The 20,546-nt window shown below is 44.3% G+C and overlaps 1 protein-coding gene across 1 annotated transcript; it reads right to left on the reverse strand.

Annotated features, from left to right (window-relative positions):
• Positions 1-400: 400 nt before the first annotated feature.
• Positions 401-17,498, reverse strand: TDRD10 (tudor domain containing 10). Its single transcript, XM_035098638.2, has 13 exons — positions 17,328-17,498; positions 16,267-16,295; positions 15,385-15,461; positions 12,235-12,296; positions 10,929-10,999; positions 10,267-10,417; positions 9,859-9,901; positions 8,589-8,667; positions 7,484-7,631; positions 4,708-4,853; positions 4,245-4,399; positions 3,741-3,811; positions 401-839 (listed from the first exon to the last, which is right to left on the reverse strand). Exons 1-13 carry the CDS (start codon positions 17,397-17,399, stop codon positions 804-806), a joined length of 1,140 nt encoding a protein of 379 aa, XP_034954529.1. The 5' UTR covers positions 17,400-17,498; the 3' UTR covers positions 401-803.
• Between the last annotated feature and the right edge of the window lie 3,048 nt (positions 17,499-20,546).

The following is a 20,546-nucleotide window of genomic DNA, read 5'->3' on the forward strand; positions in this document are numbered from 1 at the left end:
CACTTGAAAATTGCCAAGGGTATTTGGTTTGATTTTTCAGCCAGCTGTAGCATTCATAATACAGTGTGATTTTTACTCGTGTTTCAATTGCTCCTTTAAATTTCTTGTTTTGTAATTTACTCCGTTAGAACTGAAATTGCCTAGAACTGAAATGCAATAAAGTACAAGAAAGAAAGAGAGCAATAAAAATGCAATTAAAAATCTTAACGCAAGCACATCATGGACCAGTTTGGGAGCCCTTGCTGTAGGGCATATTTTAAAATCAGCAGATCTTGGAGTGGGGGGTAGAAAATCAACAGCAAAAATGACTCCAGAGGACAAAGCTCACCTGAGTGCAAGAGACAATCAAAGAATTCCTTCCTCAGCATCACTTTTTAAAAAAGCAACCAAGTTTGAGGTGTACATGTATATATTTTGTTTTAATCAACTAAACTCCAGAAACAAGGTGGAAAGAACAGGCCCCAATCAATAGTTTTCATCCAGAAGGCAAACTTTAAACATTCCTTGCCTCTTCAAACCCTCCATCTATGAACACCACTAATACGGCAAAATGCTTTTTATTAAGAGAAAGACATTCTTTTTTTCTTCCTGCCACAACAAGGCACACTTAATCTGCCTTGTTTTAAACAGATACAGAGCCCCCCCCCCAAAATGCATAGAAACAGGAAGGTGTAGGAAATGAATGCAAAGCATCTTTCCGCTTACCCCATCTCCCATCAAAAACATTTACAATCCTTTTTCCCAAGAGCCCATCAGCTTGCTTGTCGAATGTTCTCTCCAGAATTTCTTTTAACAACTTCCTTCTACTCGGCTTCGATGGAAAACTCCAAAATGTGTCGCTGTAAAAAGTTATCAAGATAGACTTAGAAAAAAATATATTAGTGTTATTTTTTTAAACACACCATCTCCCTGCCCCCAAACAACCATCATGACCCATAGCTCCTGTCACCCTCCAGCCCTTGGAACAGGCTACCCATGTGGGGATTTTTCCAGGAATTGGATGTAAACATGGGGTTCAGTTGTAATCCAGCCGGTTGAATTTTTTTTCCCTCATAGAAAAAGCTGTTAGACCTTAATATAATGCAAAGAGAAACTCTGGAGAGTGTTGGTAATCCCCGCTGAGACTCCCAAGCTGTGCTTTAGTTTCTCATGCCTAGTAGATGAAGAATTAAAACACCACCAAATGCATTAGCTGCACATAGAATCGCTGGGTTTCCAGAGTCCTGAGACACTTTGGAACTCTTGGCGCAGAATTTAGATTCAGGACAGAGTGATCTCCAACTTGCATTGACCCTCAGAACATGCAGGAAGCGGCCTTTGAACACCCAATGTGTAATTCCCTAAACTGTGTGCTACACAGGAGGTAAAATGCATCAGCGAGCAAAGAGATGCTCATTGCATCTCTGCATGAGACCCAGACCTTGCCTCTGCTAGGATGTAAGGGATCAAAGCATTGCTTCTTTGGGTCAGCCAGTTCTGCAGAGATTAAGCAGAATTGTCCACCTTGGGAGGAGATGCCTGTTGCAACTCTGGATGATTCGCTTGTCACATTAAACAGCAGTTTTAAAAACCTATAGTTTATTTAACATGAATGAGGAGCCCAAGACTGAAATGTTATCACTGCTCCCAGGAAGCAAGCTAATTGGTTTGGCATGAGTACCTCTCACATGAGGAAAGGTTACAACATTTGGGGAGTTTTAATTGGGGGGGACATTTTAAGAGGTGTCTAGGATAATGCATGGTTTGGAGAAAAGGATACAGGGAGATCTTTTTCTCCCTTTCTCATAACACGGGGATCACCCAATGAAGCTTGAGTGTTGGAAGATTCAGGACCAGGACACAAATGGAAGTACTTCCAGCAGCGCATTGTTGGAACTCGCTTCCGCAGGAATCGCTCTTCCGCAAAGCTTGTGGGCAAATTTGCTGTCACAAGATGTACTGGTGGCTCCCAGCAGGTGAAAACGTGAAGGCTAAGTCTCTATGTCCAGTAGCAATGATGGCTGTGTTCTACTCTTGGAGGTAGTACTCCGCTGGGTACCAGTCGCAGGGAGAGCTGCTGTTGTGCTCTGGTCCTCCTTGGGGGCTTCCCAGAGGCATCTGAAGGATTGTCTCCACCCCTATCATCCAGCCGGGACGTGAGATCCAGCTCCGAGGGTTTTTGGGCAGTTCCCTCGCTGAAGTCACAGGGAACGAGGCAGAGGGCCTTATTGGCAGTGGAATGCCCCCCCCCATCAGATGTCAAGGAAATCGACAACTATGACTTTTAGAAGACATCTGAAGGCAGCCCTGTCTAGGGAAGTTTTTAATGTTTGATGTTTTATTGTGTTTTTATATATGTTAGAAGCCGCCCAGAGTGGCTGGGGCAACCCAGTCCGATGGGCGGCATATGGAGAATAAAATTATCATTATCATCATCTGGTTGGCCACTGGGAGAAGGGGCAGTGCTGAACTAGATGGGTCACTGGCCTGATCTAGCAACCAGGCTCTACAGGTGAAACTCGTAAAATTAGAATACCATCAAAAAGTGCATTTATTTCAGTAATGCAAGTTAATATTTTTTTTTTTAATTTTTATAAATGCTTTCTTTTGGAAATTCCACAGTAATAAACAGTTACAATAATACAAAAATAAACATCACTATTACATTTCATTAATTACATTCCATTTATAATTGACCCGCCTAATGACAGATAATTACAATTACAACAAATAAAGGCTTGACATATCTTGCTTTGCATGTCATGCATCTATCTCATATATTGGTTTCACCTTTTAAGTTGCGTTACTGAAATAAATGCACTTTTCGGCGATATTCTAATTTTCCGAGTTTCACCTGTATTTTGTCACGGGTGTTAGGAACTGTAAATGGCAGATCCCCCAATTCTCTAGGGCAGGCACCCCCAATGTCGGCCCTCCAGATGTTTTGGGATTACAACTCCCATCATCCCTAGCAAACAGGACCAGTGGTCAGGGATGATGGGAGTTGTAGTCCTAAAACATCTTGAGGGCTGACTTTGGGGATGCCTGCTCTTGGGGAAGCCATATGTGCTAAATGGTGGTGATGTGAATATGCAGTCGCCGGGGGGGGGGGGGAGGATAAGGAAATTCCTTTAAAAGTGTGGGCTTCTACTGTGATACTAGGATGCGGGTCGAGGTGGACTCTTCTTATCCAAACCTGGGCTATGGTTTGTTTCTCTCTTGACAAACCATGGAAAGCAAACCAATTACAAACCCTGATTGGTGTTGGTTTGGAGAGCAACCAAAGAGTTAGGGGGAAAACGTGTTTCAGTTCACCTTAAACTACAGGTTCATTTTCAACTATGGTTTAATGCAAGCATGTCCAAAGTCCGTTTTTTTGGGGGGGGGGTTAAATTCAGCCCCTGTGGCAGTTTATCTCTGGGGGTAAAACCCTAAAAAAAGCTCAACCACTTTGGTCGGCCCTCTTTGAAAAAAGTTTGGGCACCCCTGGTTAATGTGATATATGAATCAGGACTTTCCGTACATTCGCTGTTCTGGAGCTTCCTTCCAAACTGGAGGCACATCTAGTGGATTGATTTGTGGCTGTCCTCTGCAATCAGATCACACGTCCTCTGGCCACTTTTAAAATAAACCTTTTGAGGATTCACCCGTGTCAATTCAGGAGACAGAAAAGAGGTTCTGTGGCTATCAAAAGTCTGGAAGACGGCAAAAAAAATCATTTCCTCTGCACATTAACAGTTGCAAGACGCTTCTGTCCTTACCTCTGTCTTCAATGGGCCAACCACCTTCCCTTCCAGGATTTGTCTCATCATGATTTGAGGTGGGAAAACCTCTAAAAAAGGAAAGAGAGTATGAGTCAAAAGGAATTATTTGGTAAGCAGTACAAGAGGGACTTGCAACAAAAATGCTGCAATATGGAGTGTGTGTGCTTCTGTTAGAATCATAGGGTTGGAAGGGACCCCATGGGTCATCTAGTCCAACCCACTGCAACACAGGAATCTCAGCTAAAGCATCCATGACAGATGGCCATCCAACCTCTGTTCAGGTTCTGAAAAGCCAGTCATGCCCTTCCATTCTATTTCTCTGGGGTTTAGGTTTTTGTCTCTGCCTCCCCCAGACACTCAGTATTGCTGGATTTGGCCAGCGGCAACCTCTTCAGATTTTTAAATTTTTTATTTGGGGGGTGAGGGCGTTGTTAGCAGCTAACCTACAGTACAAGGGTGAAATTTGTGTTCACTGCTCCACCAAATTTTGCCTTCACTTGCCTTCCTGGAGTGCAAACGGCTGTGCCAAAGGTTTTATCGCCCAGAAATCATCCCTGTCCAGCTTCCGCAGGGAATTAAGCGGGACAGTGGCAGAGCGGCCAAAATCCACAAAGAACACTACCGCCAAATCTTCCACCTTCTCCACAACCCAGCACCTGAGAAAGGGAGAGAGGCAAGAGAGAGAGAGAGAGAAGAAAGATACCTCTGCTTTTAATTTCGACCCAGTATTCTGTTCCCAATGAGGGGCAGCCAGGTGTCGCTGGGAAGCTTGCAACCTCCCCTGCTGTAAGTCCCCAGCCTCCAGTACCCCCAAGGTATACTGCTGTGGCACAGGAAGGCTCAACTGAGCCGTCATAACTAATAGCCACCTGCAGAGATATCCACCCATGCCATTTGTCTTAACTACATGATTTGTTCTCAACCCCAAACACGCAACGTGTATTTGTTTCCATAATCCTCTCACCTGTTCCAGGCATTGCCTTCATCCCCCACAATGCACTCTGCCAAGCAGCGTGTCCCTCGCTGAACCTCTTGCTTTGTCAGAAAAGGAGCACAAGACTCACTTTCTGCCAAGGCCCTGAACAGCGTCCGCATAGCCTTATGACATTCCTACATTTTAACAGAAAAAACAGTATCTGGTGTATTTTAGCTCCTGTTGAACGTTCACATACACAAGCAAAAGTCCTCTAGTATTTCATTTCATTTCACTTTTAAGTGGCATACCGCCTTTCTGAATTACTATACATAAGGCGGTATACAGATAACAATCTGAGCCAATACAAAGAAGTCCCAATAACTTTAAAATAACCGACTTACGGTATAATATCAATTAAAGCAATATTCAATAATCCATTGGAATACAATAGTGAACAGTAAAATTAAATACCAGCAAACAATAATTAAACAGTTTACACCAGGGGTGGCCAACTCCCAAGAGACTGCAATCTACTCACAGAGTTAAAAACTGACAGTGATCTACCCGTTTTTGGGGGGTGAAGGGCAAAAATTATTGAGCTTTTTTTTTAGGGGAGCCAAAGTTGTTGAGCTTCTTTGGGGGGCCCGGTGATCTACCGCAAACATCCAGCAATCTACCGGTAGATCACGATCTACCTGTCGGACATGCCTGGCTTACACTAATTGATTACAATAAATAATTGTAAAATCCAAATTTCAAAGGTCACTCCTTCAAGTCCCAAAATGTGTCTCTAATGCTACTCTGAGACTTGAGACAGGCTTCACAAAAGTGAAGGCTAGAATGTGGGCGACCATACTCAATTATTGGCTTAAACTATTTCCCCGTGGCCTTGCCCCACTAACTATGAATGATGATTTTCAATCTATGTGGAAAACAGGCAGTGGCAACTAAAATCTCATCCCTGGGCTTCTCTCCAGGTCTTCTACTTAGAATGGGATACAATCAGGCTAAAGCACTCATTAAACAATGTGTAGTAGACACAGGGCGCCAGTTGGATCTAGCCAGGACTCCCAACTTTTATTGCCAAGGAATCTACCAGGTACTTTGCCTCCCCTATGGCATATCTAACCAAACTCGAAGTCCCTAAACACCGAAGGGCTTTTACCCTGGCTCGATGTCATGCCCTCCCCTCGGCTGTTATTGATGGCCGATACAGGAAGATTGACTACCCAGAGAGACACTGCTCCTGTTACTCTGGACAAATAGAAATGGTTGAGCATGTCCTCCTCCAGTGCCTGTATTACAGAGACATTCGTATCAGCCTGATTTCCCCACTACTTCATAAGTACCCAGGGCGCACGGGGCGATTCTATAGCTCCCTGCTGCTCTCAGATACCAATCCTGCTACAACATACAACGCTGCTAGATTCTGCACAGCAGCACTCAAAATTCGTCGGAGGATGAACTGTGCCACAGACTAGATTTAATGAACATATCAGAGTGCTCTGTAAATGAATATAGTTAAAGTCTTTTATATAGCAACATTTTATGCTCTTCCATACCCGCCCAATGCTCCTATCCCTTCTTTTAGCTTCTTTTAAATTCTTACAGACTTTTATATTCACCTTCTGTTAATACCTTTTAGCTTTCCAAAACGGTTTTCAGATTTTAAAGGACTGTATCTCACCCTTTTATGCTGGTCTATGACTGTAATGAAAGATTTGTATTGCATTGTACTAAACTATAACCAAGAAAAATAACAGCAAACCACAATGGACCCACGGAACAAACCCACGGAACATACAAAGCCACACAAAAGGATCAAATTGAGAAACAAGGACACACAATCCTTAAAACTATCCCTGAGCTACTCACTTTCCAGCTCCTTCTGCTGTTCTCAAAGTCATGGTCTGGGAAAGCCTCCTAGGGCTGGAGGGTGGGGCAAGGCAGGTGTAAAAAGCCATTGCCTGATGGGCAGCACAACATCCCTTTCCCCTCACATTTCCACTTAAAGACACTCCATTTAAAGAAGAAATATTTCAGTTCCTCTAGCATCCTTTCTTTCACTACACAACGCGTGCAGAGGCCATCAAAAGCAACTTTCTACAAGCACCTTAGAGACCAACTAAGTTTGTCATTGGTATGAGCTTTCGTGTGCATGCACACTTCTTCAGATACACTGAAACAGAAGTCACCAGATCCCCACATACAGTGAGAGGGTGAGGAGAGGTAGGAAACCGGACTGTTTATGACTGCATTTGGTCTTACAGGAAGAATTTATGACTGTTTACAACTGCAATTGGTCCCAGAGGAAAAGCAAGGAATGGCTAAAGATAGCTTTATCATATATAATGAGTTAAGAATCCAATGTCTTTGTTCAGACCAGGTTTCTCCATGGTTTTAAGTTTGGTGATAAATTGCAGTTCAGCAACTTCTCTTTCCAGTCTATTTCTGAAATTCTTTTGTAATAAGACAGCTACTTTGAGATCTTGTATAAAATGTCCTGGGAGGCTGAAGTGTTCTCCTACTGGTTTCTCTGTCTTGTGATTCCTGATGTCAGATTTGTGTCCATTTACTCTACCATTTATTTATTCTACCATTTGCCCTCTTTCCCAAACGAGGCCAGTGCCTTTCAAAGTGCGTTAGAGCTCAATGAACCGCCGTCTGTTGCATTGCAGCACATTGTGCGCTTACGCTGCTTTCACCGCTAACAGGGAGCACTAAACTGCTTCGCTTCGCCAGGCTGTATGGAGCCACAATCCTGGGAAGCAGTGGGCAAATAGGCAAGCGGCTTAGCCAAAACGAATTTGCAGTTTGCACCAACCTCTGTGAGATGGATGGCCCAGAAGAAGGGGGTCTGCGGAACGGTATCCAACACCAGCAGTGCAGCTTTCCCTACGAATTTTGCTATGGAGAACAGCCAGTCCACATCCCGAAAGCAATCTGTTAACATCTGCAGCAAGAACAAAGTTCTGGAAGGAAAGTCACAACACCAATCAAAATATTCTTCTGGTACTCGGTTAAAAATACCTCGCGGAAGAACATAAAGCACAGAAGTCAAGAAAGGATCAAGGAGTCAAAGAAAGCGCCCAGTGGGGGTTCCAACATTTTGGGCTTGTTAGTTCATAGAACAGCCAAATAAGGGACGGGGTGGAGGGGTGGAATATTATAAAGGTGTATAAATGACAAAAGTAGGCAGAGAAGAGTTTCCCTTCCCTTCTCCTAACTATGGAGCTTTCATACATCCAACCAAGTCAAATATTTGAAGATTCAGGAGGGATAAAAAGGTAGGATTTATTCACACAGTGCATAGTTAAATTATGGAACTCCCTCCCATAGGAGGCAGTGATGGCCACTACTTTGGATGGCGTTAAAAGAAGACTGGACAAATTCATTATCAATGGCTATTGTTCTCCTGCTACTGTCCAGTATTTTTCTGAATATCACTTTCTGGGAATCTGAAGTGAGGAGAGTTGCGCTCGCGCTCAGGAGCTGTTTGTGGGCTTCTGGTTGTAAGAACAGGATGTTGCACTAGAGGAGGGTTTCCCAGACTTGGCTCTCTAGCTGTTTTTGGACTACAGTTCCCATCATCCTTGATCACTGGCCCTGCTAACTAGGGATGATGGGAGTTGTAGTCCAAAAACAGCTGGCGGCCCAAGTTTGGGAAACCACTGGGCTAGAGCCAACAGGAGCCCTGTTGTTTGGCCTTCCAAATGTGCACTTCTCAATTTTTCCTCTGAATTTCGTAATGTAGTCCTTCAGCCAAGTGATGTATGCAAAAATGAATATACCGAGGTAAAGCATGCATAGAAGTGCATATAATTGTGAAAATAACGCCAAAAAAATCTATGCGTACGAGTAGAAATTTACACCCAAATGCAGATGACATTTTATGCCACTTCGTGTTGTTATAAGATATTCCTCCTCACCTCATTTCCATGGGAATGGCATAAAGGACCTTCAGCTTCGAAGGGTCCAAGGTCTGGGTGTCAGCTTTTGGGGGAGGATCTGCTGAGAACAAGACGGGAAGTAAGGGGAAATTAAAGAACAGGCAAGGTTTGAGAGTGGCAGTAGAAATAGAACTGAAACAAAGTCAACAGAGAGAGAGAGAAAGCCCAGTCTCAATATGCTTAGGGAGATCCCAAGGTGTGCAGAAGAATGCCACCCTGCTCCATTAAAACCCCCCACAAAGGGCTGGCCCACCAATGAGGACTGAGCATGCTCAGTAGCCATGAAATGTTGAGGCTCAGTGCAAAATTCTCCCCGACTGTCTATAGGAGCAAGGGAGTTTGACAGGTGATGTAATTATGATGTCATGTGATTGACAGGTGGGCAACCCCGCCCACCTGCCCCATTTAGCCTGAGTCTGATCCTAAAATACCGTATTTTTCCGTGTATAAGACTATATTTTTTCCTAATTTTGTGAAGTTTAAAGTAAGCGGCCGTCTTGTACATGGATAGTGCATAGTGCATTTTCTTAATTTTGAGTCCCCAAAAATCAGGGGCATCTTATACTTGGGGGAGTTAAGTGTTAAGGTGTTAAATAAGAAAGGAAATGTTCGTTAAGGTAATTTTAAAAGGACTGAACTATGTTTGTTAAGGGAAAAATAAAGAGAATTGAAGTATGATATAGAAAACACTAAGGATGATATACAATGAAACGCAGTAAGAAGGGATACGAGGAAGTCAACAATGAGAGGATATATGAATGGAAAATATGGATTTTTGTTTTTCTTTTTGTATTTTGTCTGGCATGTTCTATTTTTGTGCCCTATGTGATTTTTGTGTTTTATGTGTCTTTTAGTCTTATAAAATCAATAAATATATTTGAAAAGGAATAAAATAAAATAAAATGATTTACAATCCTCCAACTGAGGTGGTTCCTAAAAACACACACATCAAGTGTCAAAACCCAGGGTAAAAAAAAGTGTGTCCAGGTAAGCGTGTGTTATTTAAATAGTCGAAACAAAAAATAAAAAAATTCCTTCCAGCAGCACCTTATTTAAATAGGTTTTATGTTTACAATATCATTCTCATTTCATTTGGCCTGAAAATTTGATTTCTTCGCCCAACGAGGAAATCACTGTCGTTTTGCAGGTTGGGTGGGAGAGAGTGGAAAGCTGCCCTGAGCCCCCAGGATATAGCAGGGAGGACTGTATCAAAGGAAACAACATGAAAACCCCCAAGGGTGCAACATACCACACTTGGGTCCAGTTTCTTCCAAGGGGATGGGTTCCAAATCCTGCAATGAAACATGAGGTTTGGAGCCCCGTCATCCAGAAAAGGAAAAACACCCAACACCTATCGGGAAGTGCTTATAGCTCAGTGGGTGGAACAGCAGGTCCTGAGTTCAAATCCCGACATTTCTAGCTAGGGCTGGGAGAGGAGGACCCTGGCTGAAAACCAGGAGAGAGCTTCTGCTGGTCAGTGCAGACCAGGCTTCCTCAACCTCAGCCCTCCAGGTGCTTTTGGCCTACAAGTCCCATGATCCCTAGCTAGCAGGACCAGTGGTCAGGGATGATGGGGATTGTGGTCTCAAAACATCTGCAGGGCAAGGTTGAGGAAGCCCGGTATAGACAATGCTAAAAGAGAGGCAGGAATATTTACCGGCATCTCCGTGTCCGTGTTTGTGGGCTCGCGGACCCTCCTGTCCTCTGCAACAGCCACTATTATGCGCCGCCCATGAACCTGGCTCCCGTTCATCCGCTCGATGGCGAGCTTGACCATGTCGGCGGACGCCAGCTCCAGAAACCCAAAGCTGCAGAGAAGGAGAACGGCGTCAGCTGTTGCGCCATGTTGGCATTTCAATCTCTCCAGAAGAAAAAAAAAGAGCCAGGGAAAGAGAAACGCTCACCGTGGCCTCAGGACGCAGGTGGACAAAGGGCAACATGCCCTTCCGGAACCACACGCCAGTGGTGGGCGGGGCCAGAGGCAAAAGTGGGCGGGGCCACTGAGTATATATGGCTTACAAGTCCCAGCCGGGCAAAAGCAAAACATGGAGGGTACGAAGCAGGTGGGTGAGAGGCGTGGTCTAGGGAGAGCTGCGAGGGCCAGATCGGTCGGCCTCAGGGGCCACAGTCCTCCCACTCTTGAGGGAAAGTGGGCAACAGCAACCTACTGAGAGTAGCAGGAGGCTATCCACCCATAATGGGAAGACCTCACAAGGCCGAAGAGGATCACCCCTCGCGGGAGGGCGGACGTTTCCCAATCCCTGAATGGAGGGTTATCAAAGATTTCTTCCAATACCTTCCATTTACAGTAGGGTGTACCTGGTAAAAGTTGTCTTGTGTTTCCTGACCGTCTTCACGCCAAACTCCCTGAACGCAATCGCTAAGTCTGTCTAAGATAGAAACAAGAGGGGAAGATTCACAACGGGATCGACACCCCACCCCGAAAATCACTCCCGGGCTCAACCAAGAGAGATCCCTGCAGTTTAATTACAGCACACAAAGGGGTATACAGTGGTACCTCGCAAGACGAATGCCCTGCAAGACGAATTTTTCGCAAGACGAATGCGTCTTGCGATCTGATGGTGACTCGCAAGAATTCGTTTTGCGAAAAAATTCGTATTGTGAATCACGGTTTCCCATAGGAATGCATTGAAATTTAATTAATGCGTTCCTATGGGCAAAAAAAGAAATTTCAATGCATTCCTATGGGAAACCGCGATTCGCAAGACGAATTTTTCGCAAAACGAATTGACTTGCGGAACGAATTAAATTCGTCCCTGAGTTTTAAATCTCAGGCCTTGCCTGCATAGTGAATTTAAAGCAGTATCTAGCACTTTAAACAGTCATGGCTTCCTCCAAAGGAATCCTGGGAGGTGGAGTTTTTGTTTAAGGTGCTGAATGCTAGGTGACCCCCCTGACCGAGCTGCAATTCCCAGAGTCCCTTTGGGAAGAAGGACTGATCACTCAGCTACTCACAGAATTGTAGAGTTGGAAGGGACCCTGAGAATTATCTAGCGCAACCCTCTGAAATGCAGGAATATGCAGCTGCCCCTTACAGGGGTCAAACCTGCAACCTTGGCGTTATCTCCACCACACTCTAACCAACTGAGCTATCCAGTAATGCAACGTTAAGGATAATGGTTAAAATTTCCTTAAATGGCAATATTTACTTATGTTAAATTACTGTGTATTTTTAACATGGGGTTTCCCCCCCCCCCTTTGGCAGTGGCCCTCGTGTGATTGGTTGAGTCACATGAGAGAGGCATTCCATTCCATTGTGACTGTTATTCCAGTAACTCTTGTTTTTTGCTCCTCTCTGTGCATATGCGAGGATAATTGCTGCTCTGCTGAGGACAGTGTGGGTCTGTGTGATCTGTCTGAAGTGAAACAGAAACGTTAATAAGGGAGAAACCTGCACAGGAGCTCTCGATAAGGAACAACGTGAATAAGCATGAGATTGTAAATGTATTCTTCTCGGTTATATGTTTATGAATAGAGTTCATTTGAATATAAAGAGTCTGGACATTGTTTTTTTTTCACGGCTTAATATACATCACGAGAAAAAGGCAGTCGGCGGAAGTGTCCGCAAGAAATATATTTCAAAACAGAAAGCACCAAGCCTCACCTCCCTGATATCCAACGGGAGATTGCCGACAAAAACTTCCAATTCTTTTTTCTTGAAGGACCCTGGAAGGAGAAAACCAGAGGAATTATTGAGAAAGAGATGCCTCCCACTCCCCACAAATAAGGGGTTTGGTTTGACACCCTAAGGCCCTATCTGCAGTATACACATTTAAAGCAGTATCATACCGCTTTAAACAGATGCAGCTTCCCCCCAAAAATCCTGGGAAACTGCAATTTGTTCAGGGAGCCGAGAGTTGTTAGCGGTCCCCCTATTCCCTCCCCCAAGAGCTACAATTCCCATAGTCCACCGTGAAGAGGGACTGACTGATTAACTCACTCTGGGAATTGTAGCTGTGCCAGGGGAATTGGGGGGTCTTCCTAACAACTCTCAGCACCCGTAACAAACTACAGCTCCCAGAATTCTTTGGGGGAAGCCATGACTGTTTAAGGCAGGCTTCCTCAACCTCGGCCCTATCAGTGTTTTTGGCCTACAACTCCCATGATTCCTAGCTAGCAGGACCAGTGGTCAGGGATGATGGGAATTGTAGTCTCAAAACATCTGGAGGGCCGAGGTTGAGGAAGCCTGGTTTAAGGGGTATTATAGTCCTTTAAATGTCTGGTATGAATGTGGCCCTGGTCAGTCACTGTCAGAAGAAGGACGTAGGACTAGATTAGGCCTAATCCCTTGTGAGGGGTAAATGTCAGTTCCCAGGATTCTCTGGGACGAAGCCATGCACTCTAAATGCTCATTATGCTGTGAATGTGGCCTAAACTGGCACTTCCTCTGATGGGCTCTGGCTCCACCAATTGTCAGCTTTAATAATAATAATAATAATAATAATAATAATAATAATAATAATAATATATTATTTATACCCCGCCCATCTGGCTGGGTTTCCCCAGCCACTCTGGGCGGCTTCCAACCAAATATTAAAAACAATACAGCATCAAACATTAAAAACTTCCCTAAACAGGGCCACCTTCAGTTGTCTTTTAAAAGTAAAATAGTTGCTTATTGCTGGGAGGGCGTTCCACAGGGCGGGCGCCACTACCGAGAAGGCTCTCTGCCTTTTGCTCCACCCACATTTGGGCTCCTTGCCTTGTGCCCCACCGTCCACCCCTAGGATGTGGGGAAGGGGGGGGGAGAGAACTTGGATGTTGTACAGCTGAGCACACTAACCCCCTCGCCCAGTAAAAATGGCTCCGGCACAAGCACAAAACCTCCAGCCGGCCTGCCACTTGTCGGCTGCTTTCCAACCCGCCTGCCCCAAACGAACAAAGATAATTCAGAGACAGGACACAGCTATAAATAACCGGACAATGGCTTTCTGACTTCTGACCCCAACGACAGGAGAAATGTTTGGCTGTAAAGGATTATGCCCTGTTCAGAAGCCTGCAGTCACATTGTGTGGAAAGAAAACCCAGCTGAGAGGGCTGGGAGGAGAAAGCAGCACCGCAGTTCCCGTTTTCCTGAAACGGGTGCCAAAGAAACACACACACACAGATAATCCTTAAAAACAGTCCAAGATTTTGCAGCCAGATTGCTTTGGGGCAGAGAACGGGGCATAATTCTCTGCAGGGAAACCAAAATGTTTTTTTTCTTCTCTTATGTGCAGGAGTGCAGAACTCTCTCCAGCCTGAGGGCCACATTCCCTTCTTGGTAATCTCCCAAGGGCAACATGTCATCGGCTGGCAGGGCCAGTGGCAAAAGTGAGTGGAGCAACAGAAGGTTAATTTTACCTCCGTATGGTAGGCTACTTTCCACACAGACAAAGGCCCCTCTCTCCTCCATCCAGGCAAATCGGGAAGCATTATCAAAATTTGGTAAGGCAGGCAGAAAGTCTTAAGGAGGGTGCAAACAGGGAAGTCTGAGGCATGGCCTGGAGAGAGTCCCAAGGGCCAGATAGAGAAGTTAAATGTATTGGGCAATGTATACAAATCTCTCTTCATTATGCTAATAGGCAGGGCCGTCTTAAGCATATCTGGCGCCCTGGTGCGAAGATCCCTCTGACGCGCCGACGCCCCGTTTCCCAGTGTGGCTGTCTGGCGGGCACCCCCCCTGGCGGCCCGGCGGCCTGCACCACCCTCTTTTGAATCAATTTTATTAAAGGTTTTCAACCGAATATGCCATAAATTCAAATTAAAAAAGGGAATGATAATAATAATAATAACAGATATAACAGAAAAAACTAAAGTAAAATACATGAATGATCCTCATAAAACACAAAATTATAAATATATCTACGGGTATGTAGCCCTCAGTCACCATTTTATCATAATCTTCACACATAAAGAGAGTTGAATCTCCCCACTTCCCATCTGGAAGAGCTTCCCCTTCCTCAGTCTCCCACCTGGAGAAAAGCCACTCTGACCTGCCTCTCATACATACCCTTTCCTGTTCCCATTCTCCATTATTTCCCGATTAATCTCAAACTTACGTTGGCCCATTTGCACATGCCCCTTCCTTTTAAATACAGTCGTAACTTGCTTTTCAAACAGCCTAGTTCTCAAAAGTTTTGGGTCCCGAACGATTCAAACCCGGAAGTGAGCGTTCCAGTTTTCGAACGTTCTTTTGGAAGCCGAACGTCCGACGCGGCTTCCGATTGGCTGCAGGAGCTTCCTGCAGCCAATCAGAAGCCAAGCTTTGGTTTTCGAAGGCTTTGGAAGTCGAACGGACTTCCGGAACGGATTCCGTTTGACTTCCAAGGTAGGACTGTACATTATTTAATGCAAGAAGTTTGTAATTGTGCTCCTCACCTTCCATGATCGAGTCAAGAATGCCACCTAAAGCCCCGAACTCCCATCGCCATTTTCCTAACCCACCTCACAGGGTTGTTGTGAGGGTCACATAAAGAGGAGAATTCTGTATGCCGCCTTGAGCTCCTTGGAGGAGAGCTGGGCAATAAAGGCAGTGAATAAGGAAATCATTCACGCTGCAACACTGTGTTGCAGATTCCATTGGTTTATTACCAAATTTCCGCACTTGCCCTCCAAGGAGTTGAACCGGACTTTGGTGGCACTGATTAACACCCCTAAGAACCCACACACCTGGAATTCAGCAAGGGCCGGGGGGGGGGCAGAATAGGGGCATCCGGGTGCACCTGGGCTCCCCAACCCAAACATTTTCAAAAACTGAGCAACCCAAACTTACCAGGATGCCTTAGTGGAGCTGCTTTGACATGCTTCTTCAGAGTTTTGCCATTATTCCTCTCGTTGCCAGGGTTTGACCTGAGAAGCAAGTTCAGAGAAACCTTAGATGCCATGTGTGTTGATAGAAGAATTATTTCCGAAGGAGAAAGAAATAGGGTAACACACATTCATCGTAGCAAAGTTAGGCCTGTCTTGCACATCAACCTGAATCATGGTTTATTAAATCACGACTCAGCATTATATGTTTGAACTCTGCCCCAGCAGCTTCACTATGGTTCGTTTAATCCACTGAAACCATGGTTTGTTGCTGGCTTACGAACTTTGGTCTAGCTCAGTACTGTATAAGGCAGCTTCCTATGGAGCCCATGGCGTCTGGAGGGTCAAAGGTTCCTCAGCCCTGATACAATCACACAGAGAGACAGAAAACTCAGCAGAAATTAAATTGCACTCTCAACCACCATAAAAGGCAGAAATTTAACAGCTCAATAATAGGGCTGGGCAATATCTGGTTTTCAACATTGCAATATATCCACCGGCTAAACGTTGCAATGTATTGATATATCACGGTCTGAAAATAAGGATGGAATTATGCCTAGGATGATGTTAAAAGGGCTGGGATTCTTTTTAAAAACTTCACTTGACACCAAAAAGGGGGGGGGGACTTCATAGGCAAAAGGTGAGCCTCTCTGGGGAAGACTGTTCTACCATCTGGGAGCCACCACTAAAAAGGCCATGACAGCCACCCTCCTTATTTCAGGCTGAGGAACAAAATCCATGTTTATTTGTAATCACACTAGCTCACATTCAGTCATTGCTTGGATATCTAAGGTCTTCTTTGAGCCAAATCTGGGTCATCCTCTTATCCTCTACTCCAAATACTCACATCTTCAAAGGGTCCAGGGAAACATCAACCTGAAAAGGAGACCAGAACTATTATCAATTTAAACAACAACAACAACCAGGAAGAAATAAAAAGTTACTGGAATGGCCTTTTGTCATTTCCCCCTCTAAGAGCAAATGCGAGTGGCACAGTGCCAATCATTTTGGGAGCAAAATGGGACCACCCAAAAAACAAGACAGCATTTTCTAAATACTATGGGGGAAGGGCTCATTACGTAAAAATATTTAACCTTGTGGTGGTTACTAATAGTGGTTATATCACAATAAAGTTTCAAAAATTTAAAAGGAAAAAAACCCAATATTTAGCTTCGCAAGTATTGAGAGAAAACCCACAAAACTGCCTGACAATAACCTATTAGGTTGTGAAAGAGATGTGATGAATGTGTGGTCCTCCAGATGTTGCTGAACTACAATTCCCATCTGCCCCAGGAAGCATGGCCTGTGTGTGTTTATATTGCAAATAATAATCAAAATAGTAATAATATCCTTCTGAGTAAAAAAAAAAAAGCTCTGGTTTGGGATTGTGGTACGCATGTTTTACAAGCCCACCATCTGAGCACAGCCTTAGCTCAGTTGCTTGTTTTTGATCAGCTAATTAAAATAGCAGAATAACAGAATTGTCGTTGGGAGAGACCCCAGGGGTCATCTAGTCCAACCCCCTGCAAAACTGGAATCTGTTGCTCAAAACTGCATTTTTACTTTGTAGTGTTGGATCTCGCTCTGACTGGGGTCTTGGGATGGAAAGACGGGACAAGAAATTAAAGTAACACCTCTGATGGGTCACAAGGTTCCCCACCCAAAGCAACAGAGGGAGAAATGGAGAGAGAAATAGGGTGGGGGGAGGGGCTGGAGAAAGAGCAGGAAGCAAGACTCCCCATTACCTCCCCACCATGTAAAAGGAACAAGCACCGCCCCCCTTCCAAGGCGAAATAAAAAAAGAGAGGGTCCCTATCTCCGCTTAAGATATCTAGTCATTTAAGGAGAAGAGGAACCCGCAGCGTCAAGGGCCAAGTCAACTTCCCTACACTTTCTCTGGGGCCATACCTGAGCCACGCTGGCAGGGCGGCGTGCGGATGCAACAGCCGTGCGCGCTTCGAATCCGGAATCAATCCGCATTCTTCCGTCGCGCAGGACTTTTATTGGAAAGGGAGAGTTGCAAAACACGGATATCAGGATGCCGTTTCTGTTAACGCTCTGTTAACGCTAGCTAAAACGCACCCGCAGCACCCACGCCATGCAATGCAAGTAGGGAAGAGACTTTTTAATATACCACCACGCCGCTCCTTTTATCAAATCTAAATAGTGGCGCGACAGATCTTGCAGCTGTAATGGATTGCGGTGCGCCGGTTTTTAATTTGCAGAGGCGGGAATGTTTTTCCGCGCCGGAGTTTCTCGTGCAGGAAGAGCTACTAGGTGGTGTGTGTGTGCTTTTTTGCAAACGAGAGACGTGCTTGCAAAAAGAAAAAAAGGAAAAGGAAGAAGAAGAAGCCCCTCCCCGCCCGCCAGGGCAGTTTTTGATTTTTCGCGCGAGGCACGGGTAGCTTTTTAAAACTCTTAAAATTGAAGTTTTTGCAAACGCGAAGTGGATCCAGTGAAATAATTTCGCGAGGCAGATCTGGGATCGCTCAGCCGGGAAAGCATGAGATCTCGTAATCTCAGGGTCATAGGTTGGAGCCCCATGTTGAGTAGAAGATTCCTGTTTCGCAGGGGGTTGGACTGGATGACCCTCGGGGATCCCTTCCAACTCTACAATTCTGCAATTCCAATTAGCCGATCAAAGCAAAGCAAACGAGCGAAGGCAGTGCCCAGATGCTTGGCTTGTAAAACATGCAGAGCACAATTCCAGAGCAGGCCTTTTTTATTCAAAGGCAGTGCCGGATTTATGTATAGACTAAACAAGCTTACAACGGTGTCCAAACTTTTTTCAAAGAGGGCCAGATTCGATTAAGTGGAGGGCTGTGGGGTCTGACCAAAGGGCCAACCAATGTAGTTGACTATTTTTTAGGATTTAAGTTGCTGAGATTTTTTTTAGGGTTGGAGTTGTTGAGATTTTTTAAGGATTGAAGCTGTTGAAGTTTTTTGTTTGTTTGTTTTTTGTTTTTATTTTGCCCCAGGAAATAAACTGCCAAAGGGGCCGGATTAGGCTCCCAAAACAGACTTTGGACGTGCCTTGTTTAAGGCCCCACTCTCTTGGGAGCCCCCAAAAAATTTTAAGGGGAAAAACCTGGAGTACATTTCCAAAATATAAGATAAAAAACAAAGTAAAACCTACATACAGCAACAGTGTTTTTTGCTGTGTAGATACTTATTAGGTCCATAAATTACCATATAGCATATATTCAACACAAAAAACTGACAATTTCTTATTGATCAAGGACAGCTGGACATATAAAGGGCCCCATTACCTTCAGTAGCTTAGGGCCTCATCAAAACTTGTTGTTGTTGTTATTATTATTATCATTATTATTATTATTATTATTATTATTATTATTATTATTATTATTATTATTCTATACCTCAAATGAAGGGTCACAGGGCACTTTACAATATAAAAACACAAAAATACATCCCATAGTAACAAATGAAAACAATAATCCTCACACACACAGCTTAAAAGGCCATGACTGTTTATGCAGCCCAAGGCCTGGGAAAAGAGTTTTTGCCTGGTGCCTAAAGACATGTAATGAAGGTGGCAGGCACTGGAAACAACATTCCACATATAGGGAGCCACTGCAGAAAAGGTCCTGTTCTTGTGTTGCTGCCCTCTGGACCTCTCACAGAGGACGAGGCACACAAAGAAGGGCCTCAGATGATGGTTGCATGCCCCAGTTGGTGCATGCTTTTACTCGGGAGTAAGCCTCATGCGTGGCAGTGGGATCTGCTCCTGAGATCGTCGCTGTGCCGAAACCCAATTGTGTTTCCCAAATAAACACATGCATAGGATCGTGGCTTTCCAAGACAGGTTCCAGAATTCAGCAGCACAGTGGAATTTATAACAAGAAAACATGTTGTGTCAGATTTCACCCATGCAGACCCACCCTGCCCCTCTTGTTTACTTGCAAGCAAGTTCTGTATAAACTGAGCCCAGTTTTGACTGGGGAGGGCAGGTTATAAATAAAATATTATTATTATTATTATTATTATTATTATTATTATTATTATTATTATTATTTTAATGAGCATGAGTTTCCACAAAGAATTCTAACTGCTACCATTCCCAGCAGCCTTAACAAACTACAGTTCCCAGGATTCTGTGGGGGGTGAGTCATGCCCTTAAATGTGCATTGGGTGTGCTTTAAATGTATAGAGCAGATGGCAAAATTTGGTTTTAAATAGCATTTTTGGTCTGAGCTCATTTGCAAAAGCTCCCTCCTGCTTCTTCTTATCTTTCTGCATTACAGTCTGTGGCGACAGCCAGGAAGAATGAATATGTACAATGCTTTGAATAAATATGCATATTTTAAAACATGAACCGCTTAGGAAAGAAATTAATATGCTGGTCCCTTTATTATGGTGATTATCAATGGCTAGAGATGGATGCATTTTTACAGAGGTTAACAGGCTGGTATAGACAGGGATTTTAAAAGAAAACAATATTTATAGCTTGCTCTTCATTGAATACTATTTTCAATCCCAGAGCAAAAAACAAAGTAATAAAAAATTAGGGGTGGTGGTGGGAATGGCAATATGCAAAACTTTTGGTATCATGTAAAACAGATCCAATAAAAGACAAAAATAACCATGCTGTCGTAAGGTAAACAAGCAAAACTACAGTGTCAAAAATGAAAATTTCCAGTTTAAGCAAATACGTAAGTAACAACAAACAAACAGAATATACTAGGAGCCAGAATATACTGGTTGAAGTGTTGGACTAAGAACCGGGAGATGGATGGACAGACAGATCTGTATGTGGATGTGTGGGCACACATACAAATCTGTCCATCCACACACACACACACCCCAATACATCGGAGTGGCTGGGGCAACCCAGTCAGATGAGTGGGGTACAAATAATAAAATGACTATTATTATATGGATAAACAGACAGACATGCATCTCTGAATGGATGGAAATGGATGACTGGAGAGGCAGAATTGTATGTGGGTGGATAGGCAGGTACGAATCTGTCTGTCTATGGATGGATGGATGAATTGGTCCTGTACCTCGATCAATGGGCATGGACGGATGGTTAGACCGATTTCGACATGAACGGCTAGAGGCAGACCTGGACATGGAGGGATGTGCGGACACAGACATGGATGG

Source organism: Zootoca vivipara, chromosome 17 (assembly GCF_963506605.1).
Source record: "Zootoca vivipara chromosome 17, rZooViv1.1, whole genome shotgun sequence".
NCBI lineage: Eukaryota > Metazoa > Chordata > Lepidosauria > Squamata > Lacertidae > Zootoca > Zootoca vivipara.